Genomic DNA, 19,676 nt, shown 5'->3' on the forward strand with positions numbered 1-19,676 from the left:
ATAGATCGTAGATATTGTTATTCTTTAGTGGTTGGGTTTCAATTAACCACACAACTCAGGAATAATCGATATGAGACTGTACAAGACTACACTCCATTTACATTCATACATATCATCCTCTGAAGTAATACCTTACGGTGGTTCCGGAGACAAAACAGAAAAAAAAAGAGGACTACGCACAAAAGACTCTTACACGTTCAACATCATCTTCAGACACACTCGGTCGTACTGCAATCTTCCCTTTATAAATATAATCAATGGTTTAAAATTATTTATATCAATTACGAATGATATCATTTATATTATTTATATCAATTACGGAATCACAACGGAACTTCAAACGGAACGCATGTTGAACGGTAATTACAGATTTACACTTTGCAAACTACAAAACAGAGAACGGATTCTGTTAGAGGGTCGCCATCTTTGCTACTAGCGCTTTCAAGCGGAAGGTACAGGAAACAGTTTATAAGCTGGCACACATCTAAAACTCTGAGTTGCTCAATGTACGTGAAACTTGAAAAATATTACTTAGCTTTAAAACTACGATATTCATTTTGAAGAAACCGTATAAAATAACACCGATTCAAACAAGCTATTAATACCTGAACAACGTGAAATAATTAAAAACGAAAGACCTTAATAACAATATCGTATCATCATATCATACGTCAACCAAAAATAAATTGAATAAAAATAAAAACTTAATCTCATAAATAATCCTCACAATATTTTTTATGAAGGATCTTAAAATATCCAAATTTCTGACCTCTGTGGCGCAAGTAGAAGGTTTCGGCCTTTCATCCGGACGTCCCGGGTTCGAATCCCGGTCAGGCAAGGAATTTTTACACGCTAAAAATTTGCCATTTCATTTAATCCTCTAAATCAATACTTAACGGTAGTCCCGAAGGATCAGCTGGAAGATTATTATTTCACACCCTAGATGTAATTATAAAATACACAGAGCGACCTGGTGGTATCCCTAACACGTATGTAACTTTAAATAAATCATTTACATAAAACAGATTAATATTTTTAACAAGTAACTTCAACAAAATTACAGCTATAAAATATTTTTTTATTTCCTTTCAATTCTAATAATTTCAGCTTTTTAAAATAAGAAATAATACGGAAAACATTAAGAATATTAAAAATAAGTCGTGACTGCATTAAAAATTAATAATTGAAAGAATGGGGGGAGTCAGATCAAGCGATCGTACAGGCTGCAACCCTTCGAAATGATTTGTTTCACAAAGACATTTCGTAGAAAACTCATTGACCTGTTACCTATAGCGCCATCTTATTAGAACCAACCGTGATTGATTGCAACTTCTGTTAACTAATTAACGAAGTTTGTTAAAATAGCACAATAAATATCATTATTAACTGTATTTTCAAAAAGATTGGATCCACAACGCCCGTTGTCTTCCTGTAAATTATCTCTTCCTGTAAGGATTGCCCGTGTAATTCACGGAGGTTAGTTGTCGATCACAGTCGTGTATTTCGTGAATTAATATACCCTCCCAGATGAAACCACGCTTCATCTGTAAAAAACGTAGTTGAGAATACTTACGGAATTTTGGCCAATAAAACATTTAAACCATTGCCAATAGTTCAGTCTTTTGGCATAATCTGTAGGTTTCAGTTCTTGAATAGATATTACTTTACAGTGAAAAAGGTTTTGTTCTTTTCTTACAGGTTTATATGCGATAGCAAGTCCGATATCTTGCTGCTGTGCTAACTTAGCCATTGATTTCGAAATATTAAGCAGCTCTGTTCGTTCTGTTTAGGTGGTCTTCCACTTCGATCACCGTCTTCAGAGCCTGTTGTGCGAAATTTTTCGATTAGATTTCGAACTGCACTGCGATGAGGAGCAGGAATATTTTTTTTCAGAAAACTTTTGTTTCACTAAATGTGTAAACGTGTCACCTTCACGAAAGACGTGTTCATTGAGAAAAATGGTTCCTCAACCGAACTATTATGTTTTTCAAAATTATTGATTCCCGATATACGAACCAAGTTTAATCGCAACTCAAAAACTGACGTCGGTTTATTAATGAGAAACGCCAAACGAATCCACAGGGCAACCAACCTAACGCCGAAAGAACAGAATCCACCACATAATTCTAAAGCATACTATACAGCAACTTTATGAACGCAGTGTACCTACCTTGCCGAAGTCTTTCTGTATTGTTTTTTTGTTTCACTGATGTTTAGATATGATGTCTATAGATTTTCGAGTACGGATGTTTTTTTAGTTATATCAACATAGCTAAACGCCTTCAGTCGATTTCATTTTTATTAAAAAAAACCCAATTTTTATATAATTCTTTTTTAAAATTTCAAAGTTTGGTTAGAAATATTTACGAGCTCGTAACCAGATTGAAAAAGCTAATTTATAAATAACTGAAAAAGTAACTTTTATAACTGGCTTATTATTTAAGTTGTATTCTATTTTACATTTTTTAAATTTATTTTATTCTATAATATGGGTAGACTATCAAAAAATACAATTCTTATGAAAAATAGAACGATTATAAGAAACGAAATGGTGAGAAGCTTATAGATTTGATAAAATTAAGAAAAAATATATACAGAGATACCAAATAAAGAAACTGATCTCAAACGTAATCTAAGATTTGTTGGGAAATTTGATATATAGAGAGTATTTGTAATTTTTCTAACTAATTTGTAATTTTTACGTAAAAACACTTGAACATCGGCCATACATTCAGCTTCATATTTTTAAGCTATAAAATCTAAATGTTTATCTAAAAATTAAATAATAGGGAAAAAATTACAATGGATATTAGCACAGAGGTTTTGTATAAAATTAAAAAGAACTTATCGAAATCGTTGCGTTTTGTGAGGTATAATGTGTTTGATATATATATATATATATATATATATATATATATATCAAATTGTAAACCTTCACATTTAATTTGAAGTTGTTAAAATAAATCTACTTATCTATTACATTGAATACATGTTTTAAAATAGGTGGGAATGTACGAAAGCGGACACAGATAAATATGTGGAGGTAGAAAATTGGATAACTGTTTTATTTATGATTTAATTTTTTTCTAACACTTTAAACCCATACGATGGTAGGACGATATTTAAACAAACAAAAAAAAAAATTATTTTAAATTCTATTTACGTAGGACCAAAACGTGTGTAAGTACAAATTATTATTATCAATAATGTTAACGGAACAGAAATAATATCTCCGTTAATAATGAATAAAATTTAAATAGCAATGTTAAAATACATAAATCTATCAAAATTAGGCGGTTAAATGTAATAACATGAACTGCGATGGAGTTGTTAATTTTTTATAAGCTGATATTCACAAGATTTTTTATATACCCAATATATATATATAACTGTTTACATCAGCTTTGTGCGGGCACTGCATACTGTAAAATCCACGCATCTTTTCAAAGGGACTTGTAAATACTACTCTAACGTAGAGCCTAATCGAATTTTAATTTAAAATCTTTTGTGTAACAACCGACCAGAATTATTAAAAGCTAAGGAAAATGAATAGACTGGGTTTTTATATTAAAGAATTGTTACCACAAAAGAAATCTGAAAAAATATTTCACTTAAATGTTTATATATTAACACGGCTTTTAACCACATATCTTTATTAATTCATTCTCTACTTTGTAACGCCGTTGTAATTAAGGTTTCTCCTTGATCACTGCAAGCAAATACTGAGCAGTTTTTTTTAACCACGGAATAACTCACTGCTCATTCCCTTGATATGATTTATATATATATAACACATAATTATGTTATATATACGTTAACTGGCATAATCCTAATAGCAGTACGGGATAGGCGATGAGACAAGAGTCATAAGTTATTCACCGATAATTATACAATCATTTTCATAAATAACAAGCGTACTTTGTCAAGATTATTACCAAAAGTTAGAAGTGAAGTAGTTTCAAATCATCTGCTTCACTTGGCCAAATTACGATTGTATATCAGCATTCTAACCTCACCGAAATGCAGATAATATTCAATCCACCAAGTGAAATCTTTGCTCTGATCAGTCACTATCGAGGAAAAGAACTTTGAAATTGGAATAAATTGACGACCAAAATCAATTAAACCTTTCAACCCAATGGAAGTACCAATACTTAACACTATTATTTTAATCTCCTCAGGAGTTATAGTAACATGAGCGCATCACAGTATTAGTCTGTATATGTGAACAAATGTTTTCTCAGAGAATTAACCTCAATTCTCTTATACCTCAGGTTTTTCATGTTCTATAGACCGGTTATAGCAGTTAATGATGTTAAAGAACAATTTAGATTCGGAGTAACAGTACAAGGGGAAAAGATAAAGATGCTACGATTTGCTGATGATATAGTAATTCTAGCCGAGAGTAAAAAGGATTTAGAAGAAACAATGAACGGCATAGATGAAGTCCTACGCAAGAACTATCGCATGAAAATAAACAAGAACAAAACAAAAGTAATGAAATGTATAACAAATAACAAAGATGGACCACTGAATGTGAAAATAGGAGGAGAAAAGATTATGGAGGTAGAAGAATTTTGTTATTTGGGAAGTAGAATTACAAAAGATGGACGAAGCAGGAGCGATATAAAATGCCGAATAGCACAAGCTAAACGAGCCTTCAGTAAGAAATATAATTTGTTTACATCAAAAATTAATTTAAATGTCAGGAAAAGATTTTTGAAAGTATATGTTTGGAGCGTCGCTTTATATGGAAGTGAAACTTGGACGATCGGAGTATCTGAGAAGAAAAGATTAGAAGCTTTTGAAATGCGGTGCTATAGGAGAATGTTAAAAATCAGACGGGTGGATAAAGTGACAAATGAGGAGGTATTGCGGCAAATAGATGAAGAAAGAAGCATTTGGAAAAATATAGTTAAAAGAAGAGACAGACTTATAGGCCACATACTAAGGCATCCTGGAATAGTCGCTTTAATATTGGAAGGACAGGTAGAAGGAAAAAATTGTGTAGGCAGACCACGTTTGGAATATGTAAAACAAATTGTTAGGGATGTTGGATGTAGAGGGTATACTGAAATGAAACGACTAGCACTAGATAGGGAATCTTGGAGAGCTGCATCAAACCAGTCAAATGACTGAAGACAAAAAAAAGAAAATAAACCGGTATTTTTTAATTTTTTTTTTAAACACCCCCAAGGCGTCCTCGCCATTAAGCAAAACAAAGTCACCTCGGAATCTCGTGGCAGCAGTCTCTGCCTACCCTAGCTAGGCCCCTTCTGGAGTTTTCCTACCGGGGTCTCCCCAACTTCACTAGGACACACCGACCTTCCTGTTCCGGATAGCCGATATGCCCTTCCGCTAAGGAGCTACCCATCCCGTCAATACTCAGTTCCAGATGTGCGTTTCGCATATCCTTACTTCGCGAACCACTCATACCTTGAGGGTTCTTTATGCCATCATCGGGGAGTCCCGACCTCCCCCGCTCTTGAATGTGGCCGGACCCAAACACCCTAGGCCAAAAAAAAAGACCGGTATAGATAGGATCTACAGACCGGTATAGATAGAATAAAACGACAAATTTAACGAATCCCTTTCTTCAGTTCAGAACAGGGGATAATTACGTTACGTTCTTAATAAAGTATTTATTTACATTACTTCTCAATTCTAAAATAAAATAAAAATATAAATTTTATGCCAAACAACATTGCTAACAATAGATACTGCAGATAAAGAAACATCAACGTTCCATCTTGCAGCATCATAATGAATCTCGTTTCTTCTAAACTGACCCGCTAAAATTTGTCGACCTTAAATTGAGCGTAACTCAAGAACGACTCAACTAATCTTCATAAAATGTTCACACGTAAAACTTCAGATGCAGTACTACAGCATGTCTAAATTTCAATGAAATTTCTTAAGTATTTTCGGAGAGTTTCTAGCTAAAATATTTTACAGATAGGCTTATAAATATATAATGAGAACACAATTTAAGTGAATGGTGTTTTTATACCCGTCACACCTCAAAACGTAAAGAAAATTCATTTTAATCCCTTACTCACACGATGCGATAGAAATTAATATCGTACTTCTTGGAAAACTCGGTAAAAAACTTCATGTAAATTGTTTGTATTAAGTAAGAGTATTTATTATTTACTTGGTAAGTATTTCTTCGATTTACAATATTGATTAGTTGAATTGATCAAATAATTTTGTAATTCTCGAAAGTCGTTGTGTAACTTTATTAATATTCGGGGGGGGGGGGCGTAACTCCTTACTTAGTTCCTGTAGTGAGGGTACCTCTAGTCAGTCACATCAACAGATCACCAGGATATGTTAGTTAATTAGAAATTAACAGAATTTTGGCAGGGAAACCAATAAAGAGATAGCACTTTGATGCCAAAAACGTTTAATTGATTTGGCCAGGTGTCGAACGGGTGCCTTTCACGTATAAAGGAAGGAAACCTATCTGTCCATTCTTAACGCTACTTATTTACTACATATTATACCATTTTTATTGTATATTTAAAAATAAAAAATAAAAAAAAAACGATAAACTAAAGATATAACTTGAAATAAAATTTTACTTATTAAAATTAGAACAAACCGTATCTATCGGGCGAAAGAGTTCTAGACCTAGCCAGACCAAGCGTCTTGTTTACACTTTAAATATTATTCATTAATTTAATTCTACCGGTCAACTGTGACGTCAAAACATAGCGGATGACTACAACAGCTGTACGTTAGTGCTACTAACCTTTGAAATATTAATTAAATAAAACAAGTAATTAATACTTAAAATGTACAAAATAATTTGGTTGGAATCCCTGTAGAATTTAAAATTTCCAGATCCAAGAGGACGAGGAAAAAGTGAATGTACCACAGGCGAAAAAGGGGAATTCCAAGATGGCGGACTGAAATTCCAAGATATCGTTCCTTGTGGTGACTAATGACGCAGTATGCCCGCTTAGACACTTAGTTTAGAGTATTTTTTTGGGGTAGGGATACAATTTTGAAAAATATAATTTGCAAATATTGTTACTTTTTAACTCTTAAATTTCAACCAAATCAGCTGATCTGGGAAGACGCGTTCACCATTAGACCAACCCGGTGGGTTAGAAATGGTCGACCTGAGACTGTACAAGACTACACTTCAGTTGCACTCATACATATCATTCTCATTTATTATCTGAAGTAATACCGGACTGTGATTCCCGGAGGCTAAACAGAAAAAAAAGGTTAGTGCCGACCGTCGCCGCAAGTACCGCCACAGCTGCGCGAATTAAATACGGTATGGCAATGCGCTTTAGTTAGAATCATTGAATTAACGAAATAATATAATATTTAAATAAAATGAAAAATATCTTAAATTATGTGTGTGTAAGCCGTGCATCAGAAACAACTGTTTTTCAACCGTTGTCAACTTTTTTTAAATTTTATTAATATAACTTTTTTCATTAAGCTTTACATTAAATATTTAATAATTTATCATTATTATAAATTATAACCGATAAACTCTTAAAGTCAATCGTGACAATAAAATTTATTGATTAGAGTAATCAATAAATATTAACTATTATCCAATTAGCACTGATTCTTTTGTAGCCATTCCAACAATTTTAAGAAATAATAATTTTAATATTAATTTAATAAATTAATATACAATAGAAAGAAAATCTAAGCAGTTGAGGGAGCGTTAAAAATACTAAACTAGTTTTCCGATAAACCAGTTGGAACAGCTATTACTTTTATTTTTACATTTGTCAAACTGACCTCTCGCTCTTGTGAAAACAAATAAATAAATGACAAAAAACTTACGTTTAATATTTATTAAGTTATTTATTTACTTTATGTTTTTAATGAAAAATAACAAACAAAAAAAAAACACGTAATACATTAGTGTAAGTTGTATTTATTACGTGAGAATTATGTCAAGGAATGGGATTTTTTTAAATAGCAAAATAATAGAAAGAAAAAATTACATTTACCTATTAATAATACTTAATATATACGAAACATCAAAGTTAAGTAACAAATTTTTGTGGTAGATTGAAAAAAAAGATATTTTTATTGTAATTGGACGCGAAGCAAGTACAACAAAGGTGGGTGCAAGTATGAAAAAAAATAATAAAATGATAGAGCATAAAATAAAAATAGTAGAAAGATATTATATTGCTAAACGAATATAATTAGCGTATAATTTTGATATTCAACCGCACACAGCACTAAACAACAGTAATCATTCAAACAACAATTTTACAACGTAATTTGAAAATATTCTCACGTAGTAGCAAAATATTTCTATTATAATCCTACAACTCTAATAGACTAGAGATTTTTTTTTTTTTAAATTAAATCTAATTTTAAGATAAATTTTTTTTTTTTTTGTGAATCTATTTTCGTTTCATTTTGTTTGCGATTACAATGCATAATAATAAGTTGTGAGGTCAGACGTAATTCAGCATTTACTTTTTTTCAGTAATGAGCCGACAAATAATAAATTTAATTTAATAAAAAAATAATAATTCCAGTAATAATTTAAAGTAAATTTAAGTCTTCTGTTAATGTCATTTTATAAAAGATGTCTTAACAGATAAGTATACTTATTATCGTATAACACGCATAATACAAGACTGTTATGTCATAACAGTTAACTTATTATCGTATAATAACATATAAGTAAACATTGCCGATGAGTTTGAACCTTTATAATAACGGTTAAAAATTACGGTGGTATCTTATTTTATTGGTTAATAAGTTTTTTATTAATCATCAACAGTCTCATTTTATTATCTAAATTTGTCTTTATAAAAAAAAGCTGAAAACACAGTTATTACTGATTGTTTCCCCATGCCAACCGGAACCAGAAACCCAATTAAGCATGAACAAGGTTTCGGCAGGTGCCTTTGCCTCTATTCGCCAGACGAGGGAAACGCCAGGCCCGGCTATGCCGTTTCCGGCCACCATCATCCAGCAACCGGGATTCGGTCCTTTGTGCTTTGCCTCTAACAGGGACACCCCCGGAAGGACAACCCCGGCGGGACTCAGTCTTTTAGCTCAGGGGCTCGAGAGTCCGCGCACTTCATCAACACCATCCAAACGTGCAAGCACGAGCAAACAGCAGCTCCGTACGGAGCTGTCCCTCACCCCCACGCTTCCCAATATTTCATTTGCAGTATTCCCGACACAAACCCCGTCACAGTGTCGAAGTCCACCGAACTACGTAACACCGTTCCAACGATGGTCCCCACCTCGAGATGTCCAGTTACGGCAGTAACTGGACATCTCATCAGTCGCGGCGTTCCTCGTCCCACCTAGGGCACTGGAATATCACGCGTTCCGGCGTGTCTAACTGTCGATTGTAGGGGCAGAAGAGGTCTTTAGCTCTTCTTCGTCCGCACAGGTATGAATGAAAGACCCAGTGGCCTGTTAAGCTGTTTCTGATTTACGGCTTACACACACAACTTAATTTAAAATATTTACAATATATTTAAATATAATATTTTTCCGTTAATTTAATTCAATGATTCTAACTAAATCGCGCGTGCAAACCGAATCTCATTCGCGCGGGTATGGCGGTACTAGCGGCGACCGTCGGCACTAACTAAACGTAATTTCACAACTTACATCGAACAAATTTCGCTTGTGCGGTCGACAGACTGATGTAGGCGCAAATCCTTACGGAAAAAATCCTTACCGAGTTAATCGAGCAATTGAATTCGAGACCCGGCCAGACCGATTTACTTTTATACACTTTAAACATTATTAATTTATTTAATCCTACCGCGCACCTGTGACATCGCAACATGGAAGTAAATTAGAGATTTTTTTAGTAAATATTGTTAATTTTTAATCGTTAACTAATGCGTCTAAGAAACTTATGACCTTAATTAGGCGAAATCTGGAGATACTGAAGGTGACCTTGCTCTACAGCCCCACCCCCTTGACTTTTTAAGTTGAAAATTTAATGGCATCAGTGCCCCATGTATAGAAGTAATCTGATCACGTGTAATCAAAATCGGTCCCGCAGTTCTAAAGATATAAGATGATTTAGAGGCCAAAACCGAACATTAACATTAACGTCTGGAAAATTTCCATCCGGTGTTTTTTTGTTTTTTTGGGTTCCTTAGGTGTCAAAACGTCAAGATCCGGTGGAAATCGCATATGCCCAAATTGGACCGATTACAATACTTTCCCTTCTAGAGCTACAGGTGCTATTTACACGGCAATGTACAAAATAAAAGAAATATACTTGATTCTTAACATAAAATAAAATTAAAAGTTACACGTTAACTGACTAAGACAAATATATTTTCTCATAATTCCTTCTCCCAGCTTGGGCTGGTAAATCTGTTATCAAGAATAGATATATTTACGTTGTAAATATGTCTATTACACGTTAACATTTACTATTTCGAGTGACATATTTACGTTAATAAACCTATTAAAAATCTTAAGTCAGTTATCCGGATATCCATAATTATATACCTAATTTATATAAATAAAAGACAATCTTTTTGTTTTGTGTGTGCCCTTATAACTCAAAAACTACTTAATTGATTTTGCTGAAAATTTCATAATTTACAATTACTTGTCCTGGGAGTGTTTACATGTTATTACTTTCAAATGATTTAATAACATAGTAATTAATTACATAATAATTGTCTGAGGAAATCGATACTGACATAGGAAACGATCGATATAGACAATGATATCTCTCGATATATACAACGACACTAAATTTAGTATAAGAAGTGTTAGGTTATTTATTTACACGGATTTTTACTTCCTTGTACGAAGTAAAGGAAGTGTTGTGATCGCGAAAAATTTCGGTTTTCAGATTTCAACAGAAATATATATTTTGACCGTCCCTGAATCCATTTTGACTAGTTTTGGTGTAACGTCTGTACGTACGTATGTATCTCGCATAACTCAAAAATGATTAGCCGTAGGATGTTGAAAATTTTGGATTTAGGACTGTTGTAACCTCTCCTCTGTTGTGCACCTCTCCTTTTGATTGCAATCGACTGGATCAAAAGGCCCAAAATCCAAAAATTGTATTTTGGATTTTTTCTTAACTGCAGTAATAAGCCCTCATTAGGAGCTTTTCAAACATAAATCATAAGTGGTACTTATTTTTATTGGTTCTAGAGTTATAGCCAAATAAAATTTTAATTAATGAAATATTTGGTTTGCACATCGGTTTTAATTCGACTTTTTCTCCTTTTTTTAATTTAAATATATTGATTTATTAATAATTATTAACCTCTGACTGTAAAAAAAGTTTTATAATAAATAATAGTTCAATAATTACAACAAAAAAAAATTCTAAATATCAGAAGATGTTAATGAAATAAAATTTTATTAACTTTTCATTTTAAAAAAATGTGTTTATGCAATTTAATAGGCGTACAAGGAAGTCATCCCGGTCAGGCATGGCATTTTCACACAGGCTACAAATCATTCATATCCACTGAAGCAATACCTAAAATGAATACGTAACGGTATTGCTTCAGAGGATGAGATGAATGATTTTTTTTGATTTTCTCAATTATTATTAAAGTTTTGCATTTAATAAAATGCATATTCGATTAAAACAAGAATGAATCCTGCATTCAATTAAATTAAAAAAACAAAATATTTATAATGAAATGAGTTTTTTTCCATGATTATTTAAAAAATAAATCATTTAATTAGGTATGATGAAAATTAGAAATATTTTTCATTTAAACTATCTCTTCTCTTTAGAATTTAATACTACCTTAACAGTTTACCCGATTAGTATTCACAGGTAGATCTGAAAAGCACTCTCTACAAATACAATTTCGTTTCCTGAATATATAAAACATCTTTTAGAATGCATACAGCAAACACACTGTAGGAGTGGACATCTGACGTCACGACTATTAGAATACTATATTAATTATTAAAATAGCTTCAGATTCTATTTTGTTTGTTATTTTGCTCTGCTTTTCATCTAAACGTTCTGAGCTTTTTGAGATCTGGCTTGACGTATTTCATAGCGGGCGATTGTAATCGGGTGGTTAGGTTAACCAGTAGTTATTAAATTAAAATAAATAAATAATCCGATAAACTGTTGCATAAAAATAATTTGAAACATTTTTTTATTAAATTAAAAGAATTACTTGATTAAGTTATAAGTAAATAAAAGTTAAAACAAATAAATTAGTTCAAAGAAACTGATTTTCGTTTTATTAATTCTACGACTCACAAATAAGTGAAATTGAATATCAACTAATGCTGTTAGAAATACTTTTACATTATCCGCATAAGTCACCCCATCAAATTCCTTTCATTTCTTATCAAACCGCATAGCTAAAACATGATTTTTATACATTTCATATAATCGATTAGTCACCCTATTTTTAAACATAATTGTTTTTTAAGTGAAACCCTCTTTAGGCGCGTTGTGTCAGAATTTTTTTGTACATACGAGTTACATAGGAACATGGAAGAAAATCGCTGACTCGTAATCAAAATTGTAACGTAACGCAAGACGCTAAGCATATATATATATATATATCTCATTTAAAATTGTACTTTTAATTTTTATATATCAGTAATCAATGGTATTACACTTACTGAACTCTGTAATAGAGTAAACTCTGTACCCTTCATTCGAAAGACTCTGGGATCGAAACCAGATTTGACTTAACATTTTTCAGTATTACAAAATTGATCCCTCATAAATAACTTACTGATGTTTCCCTGTAATTTTTAAAATGAAATAAATAATTTTTGTATTTTCATTGTTATCTTATATATATATATATATATATATATATATAGAGAGAGAGAGAGAGAGAGAGAGAGAGAGAGAAAGGTACAGCCAGAATATATGTACGCATATATGAGTGTATAGTATACGTAGTAGCAGAGGATGGGTGGTGGGAGAAAAACTGCCGGTGATTCACAATAATTCTCTCTCCCTATTTATCGCTCTTTCCATATACATGCCCATACACGCGTATACGTATAGATTAGTATACGGTAAAGATAGACTATGAATTATAGTCAGCCGTAACACTTGCTTCTCGGTTGTGCTTGTATACATATATACATTGAAATGTTTGTTTATATGAAATATTTCAATACGTATTCATAATAATAATAATATAAAAAAAAATGTATTTCTTGTTCATTTTGTTAAATATTTTAAATATTTTTGTTATTGTTACCAATAATTAATAAATAAAATTAATTTAAATTTTGTTAATACTTTTCAATTCATTATACAATCATTTAAATATATGTTTTAATAAAATTAATACAAGTTAGAAATAGTAATATAATCAAATATAATTATAAACCACTAGTCGGTATTCATTATTTGAAGTTTTCACTTCTGTCGGTCAGTCCCGCGACTGCCAATTTATATATAATTTTCAATCAACACCGGGAATCGAATTTAAGTAACAATATTAAAAAATTTCAAAAATTATATTTGAGCATAAAAATAAAAAGTAAATTACATAAAAATGTAAAAAATATTTATAAATTTACAATTTTTATCAACAAAACATATTTACAAATTTAATATGTTTAAAAAAACAACCTCTAATCGCTGTCGTTGAATGTAATGAAAATTTTCTTTTATTTTTATTTTTTTTTATCTGTTAGGTCATGATTCAATTATTTAGAGGTTACTATAGATTACATTGATTTTTGTTTATACGATTCTTTATTTTGATTAATATTTGAATTTGGATTTATTTTTTTAATTCTGTAGAAAAAAATGTATTATTTGGATCTGTCTAGCAATTTCGTTTCGTGATATACCAATGCGTTCTAAGCTTTGTAACAACCTCATCATAAGGTAAAAAATGGACTTTACCACATTTTGAGTTTTTAATAAAAAAACTGATGTCAGAAAAAAAGTAATTTTAACATAATGATGAAGTTATAAATCGCGTTTTTTTCTTATTAAATTACATTTTTTAAAAAAGACAACTTATTTTTTTAATTCATTTTAAAACGTAGCGAAAAAATTAGAGAATTAAAGAATTATTTTAATTTATAAATAGATTTACTAGTTATACTAAAAAGAGAAATCTGTTTAGACTCAGTAGTCTAAAGTGACATCAGTATGTCACTTTAATTTAATGAAGAATCAATTTCTCAAAGAGATTTAAATTTGTTACTGAAGAAATAAACTCTACTAGGATTGAGTAAATACTTGTTAATTATCCGAATAAATACTCGAATTTGAATACTAAATCGAGATACCGGTGTACTTTGGTGGTTGGGATTCAATTAACCACATGTATCAGGAATGGTCGGTCTAAATCTGTTCAAGACTACATGTTTACCGGTACATTTATAGTTACACTACAGTCGCTAATTATTTTAATTGTTGTGATTATAAAGAAAATATTATATATATAAAATAACAATGAAAATACAAAAATTATTTATTTCCTTTTAAAAATTACAGGGAAACGTCTGTAAGTTATTTATGAGGGATCAATTTTGTAATACTGAAAAACGTTAAGTCAAATCTGGTTTCGATCCCAGAGTCTTTCGAATGAAAGGTAGAGAGTTTACTGTATTACAGAGTTTAGTAAGTGTAATACCGTTGATTACTGATATATAAAAATTAAAAGTACAATTTTAAATGAGGTATAAAAAAATGAATTTATAAAACAGATAATTTCTTTTTACAAAATAAATTCGATTAAATTAAACAAGAAAAACGTGATTTGTTCAAAATATAATTATATATATATATATATATATATATATCAGTGTAATATTAATATGGTTAGATGGTCTACACGCAGAAGTGTTTTCAACGACAGCATTAGAGTGCAGATGGCCGGTTAAAAACGCAGAAGCTTTGTAATTACATGACCTGATTACACAGTGTCTGATGTAGCTTCCTCACTATTTCTAGTAAACCAGTATTCTAGATTACAGATGCCGTGCGAGTATTACTGAATACGACCAATTAAAAGGGTTACAACCAAAATTAACGACTTTCTATCTTATATGTTCTTATCTCTTTTTTGCTTTAGTTTAATCGTAACTTTTATCGATTTTATTACTTACATTTTAACAACTATACAAAATAATATCCATACACCACTTATTACGATACTGATTCTCACTTCATATTACTTTTAGCAACATCGTTATGTAAATTTCAATTATAAATTACGATTAATAATTTTTTTTAATAGATTATCTCTGATTCAGATTTAAAAAAAAAAAACAATCTGCCACCAAAAACCATTTATTTATTATTAATCTTTCCGATTAAATAATTAAAAGTAAATACATTATCAAGCAGAATTAAAATTTGAATAAAGCATAAGTTATCACAAAAAGTTTAGAAAACAGTGATTATTTGTACTTTTTGAATAAAACAAACGAACTAGCGGAAAAACACAAATTTACATTTTTATCAACATTTTAAAATCATCAAAAATTTGTTTTAAATGCAGTAATCTTTAAAAAAAAAATATTTTGTAATATAATTTTAATGCAAATTTTAATAATTAAACATCCACTTGGAAAGATTACGATTTTTCGTGAAAAAAATTTGAGTCCCAATAACGAGTGTTAAGTCCTTGACCTAAATTAAATAATTAAATAAATAGATAAAAAGATATTTAATTCTGATATAAATTTAATAACAAAAAGTCTGTGTTGCATTACATTAATCGCTCAGGAATGGTTAAGTATGTCATATTAAAAATCGCAAAAACATTAAAAAAAAAAAACAAATAAAAAGAGAACTGGTTAAAGTGGATATTAATAATTAAAAATAATAAATAAAATACACGAAGATTAAAAATATATAAAATAAATACAAAATTAATAACAAATCAGAGGGCTTAAGAGGGAATTATTGTAGCAAATATTAATTTGTACACTTTAAACGTGAATATAGAATATTTAAGTATATCTTAATTAATTTTTAATTAGTATTGTTTAAAAACTGATCGTAAGAGTAAATTACTAGTAAATACAAAACTGGAAATATCCTAAACGTTTATTAAAATAAGTTGAAAAACAACCGTACTTTTAAAAACCGTTAAATTTTATTTGAATCTGAATTAAAAATCTATGAATTAAAAAAAATCTAAATTAAAATCTAAACCTAGATGGTTATTTCAATTGTTCAACAATCATCATCAGTATACTAAAGAAATAATATAAAAATCTATAAATAAATAAATGACAAAAGTGAAGCATCAATAATTATTAATTAACAAATAAAAACTCCAGTAAAGAGTTTGGTCTGATTACCGAGCGGTTCGTCGTTGACGAATTGCTACCTGGTGGAAAATTAAACGATGTAAGTACGTAAAGATTCTATTCCTTTGAGATACTGACCCGTGGAGACTGTACCTCTTACACCTTGGCAGATTTAACCAGAATTAAACGGTTCATAAATACCTCACATTTAGAAGTCATTATATAAATTTCATAAAAATTGGTTAATCCGTTCTAAAAATATTAAGGATAACTGAAGTAAAAAAGCAAAAGATAAGACTATGCGAAAACTAAGATAATGGAATCATCTAATTTTTTAAAAATTGTTATTTGAATACCGGGTGATTCAAAAAGGATTTTACACATTTAAAAGCATATAAAAATTTATTTAGATAACTTACAGATTGGGTTGAGATCTCATTTCAAAGCAAAACACATCAAGTTTTGAGTCACGTAGTTCATTAGTGCCGAATTCAGCCACCAGCGCTGTTAACAGTATTGTTAAAAATGTATAAATTTACTAGTGCGGAACGTGATCGCTGTGCGTTTTGGTTTCGCGATTTACAGGCAGCAACAACTGCAGTTCAACGTAATTTTTTCGTAGAGAGTTGAGGGCCTCCTATTTAGCAATCAATTTATTCTTGGCACCGAACCCTCGTTAGGACAGATTGCTCTTTAAACATACAAAATCACCAGGACGCCCACCCGTTCCTCAAACTGTTGTGGAACAGCTCAGAGAAAGCTTTGGACGTAGTCCAAAGAAATCAACTAGACGCGCGTCACGTGAGACTGGTATTCCACAAACGACTGCCTGACGCGTATTACGTAAATGTCTGACTTGAATCCGTACAAACTAACTGTGGTTCAACACATTATACTCGTAGATGACTACAAAGTTGTTCTTCCAGAAAGTAACCGTAAATTGATCATTTATCTGGCACGCTTAAAGATTTTCTAATTTCTCAGTTAGACGATGATGACCAAGATCGATGCCATTATTATCAGCAAGACGGGGCACCACCTCCCTACCGCCTAGAAGTCTGAGACTTTCTTGATACTCGATTCCCAGTTCGGTGGATAGGTCGTGAATGTGCAATTGTATGGCCACCTTGCTCCCCAGATTTGACTCCGATAGATTTTTTCTTGTTGGGTTTCTCTACAGATCGGGTTTATATAGCACCTTTGCCTGCCGATCTTGATCAGCTACGACTTAGAATTAACGCCGCATTCTGACCGTAGGGGAAGCATCAGGGGAAGGTGGTATTGGTACTCAATCCCACCTTGTTATTGTATTAATCAATTCAATTCCCTATTAATTGTTTAATACCGGTTATTTTCCCCTGGATCATCAAAATTAAACTATCGTTTCATCAAAATTAAATTCAAAATTAAATTAAATTAAATTCTCTTTATTGCATATCATCCACACCATGAATTATAGCATATAAAAATTATTAACGGCCGAAAAGTATTTTGATATAAGACTTTATATTGTCAGCTCGAATAACCAAATTTCTGGGAAGGAAATGTTTTTATTCCTTTAAATATGAAGAGAATAATCCAAATTTATCGGCCGTATTATTTTACGTGCAATGATCAGGAATGTATGTAGGAAATTTCATCACTTTTTGATGAGCGATTCAATTACAGTTACAATGAAAATCCATCCGTTTTTAAATCGAATTTTTTTATAAATTTCCAAATTAATTTTTAAGAATTAATAAAACATTAACTGTTTTTTCCTTATTATATTAATATGTTAAAAACAGATTTTAAAATCATATTAAAAAATCTCTGAAAAAATTATTATTCAGTTGTGATTCTGGTTTTATAATTTTTTTCTTCCTTATTATACAAATTATATTTAGCTAAATTTGGCTGGTTTGAGAATAACTAGAATATTCCAGCTCTCCAGTGTGACGTCATACCTTTTATACATACGGTGGGAGTACATATATAAAAATGAATAACTGTCTTTTTCTTCTAAATTAGTCCCCGAACATTTTTTTTAGATAGCAGAGATGTAAATCTATTGCGCATGGCTTTAACATTCAAATATATAAGTATAACCAAACAATAAGATGTGCTATATATGGTAATTTATGAGTAATTAAATTAATTTAACAAAATATATATCATAAAAAAGTAGAATTAATATTATTCTTTCACGTATACAGGATAAACTGTAAATAAAAAAATAAAACAGTATTTTTACTGAATGAACGAAATATTTAGAGTTAAAAACATATCTTATAAATTAACATTATTAAATTTATAGTCTAGAAACCACTGGAAAAGTTGGTTTTCCAGTCTGCTAACGGAAAAATTAATCAGTTCATAAGATGACAGGTCAATCCTAAACTAAAACCGGGTGCTTTCAGTAGACATTTACTGGAAAAAAGCTTAAGACAAGAGCTATCTATATTAAGAATAAACTTATTACATTTTAATAATAGATTTGACTGTAATTATCGAGAAGATAAATATTTCCAATTTTAAAAGCCACAATATTTTATTTTAATGATCGACTTAAACGTTTATATTAAGTAGATGATAAAATTATATATATATATATATATGAAAATATTAATAACGAATTAAAGTAGCCTATGAAAAAAAAATCATGAAAGTATAAAATACACACCTGTCGCAGAGATGAGTCTTTCTCTATTGCCAAATTCTATTTCCTTCTTCAATGACCTACGCGTTGGTTTTTTTTTATCAAAAATATATTCTTCATTCTCAAGTAACAGAGGAGAATAACACTGTTCATCGCAAGATGTAGTAGGCGATATCACCATGCTTTCGTTGATACCATAAGCTAACACCACCAAATAAATATAGCCGTATACGATATTAAACAAAAAATAAAAACAAATAAATAAAATGACAATAATAATTATGACAATGATAAAAAAAGTACACTAAACAAAAATGAGAAGCAGTATTGTACAAAAACGTATAACCTTGTGCTTTATTCATCGACTACACTTAATCTTTCTTAATATTCGCTGAAATAATACATTACTCAAGAACTAAAGAAAAGTTCTCATAACAGTTTATTATTTGCCGATTTAAATTAAAAAAAATACAATTAGCATGTTAAGTTTGCTCCGCGGATTTTTTCCCGTTAGAAATATATCATAAAATTGTAAAAATAATATAATATAAAGGAATAGTTAAAAGTACTGGTTTGATCGATGTATGCCTCACAATTATTACTAATAATTTAAATAAAATTCCACAAAGATACATATAGAAACTGCAAATGGCTGGCGAACCCTATGTTCTTAGGATGAACCTTAAAATAGAGCCAGTTCATGCTCAACAAATTTGCTGAGGAAAGAAAGATTTTTATCTCTGGAAAAAATATCGAACAGGTAAATCAATACATATATTTTGGGCAACGGATATCAACTGAAGGTGATACAATCAAAGAA

General features: G+C 30.5%; 1 protein-coding gene across 1 annotated transcript in view; it reads right to left on the bottom strand.

Moving 5' to 3' along the window:
• Positions 1-19,676, bottom strand: part of raskol (Ras GTPase-activating protein raskol) — a 666,892-nt gene that overhangs the window by 635,622 nt on the left and 11,594 nt on the right. Inside the window, exon 2 of the mRNA XM_075370951.1 lies at positions 18,881-19,057. Coding sequence (XP_075227066.1) covers positions 18,881-19,057 — 177 coding nt within the window. The remainder of the gene's footprint in view (positions 1-18,880; positions 19,058-19,676) is intronic.

This window comes from Lycorma delicatula, chromosome 7 (genome assembly GCF_047948215.1).
Source record: "Lycorma delicatula isolate Av1 chromosome 7, ASM4794821v1, whole genome shotgun sequence".
In the NCBI taxonomy this organism is placed as follows: domain Eukaryota; kingdom Metazoa; phylum Arthropoda; class Insecta; order Hemiptera; family Fulgoridae; genus Lycorma; species Lycorma delicatula.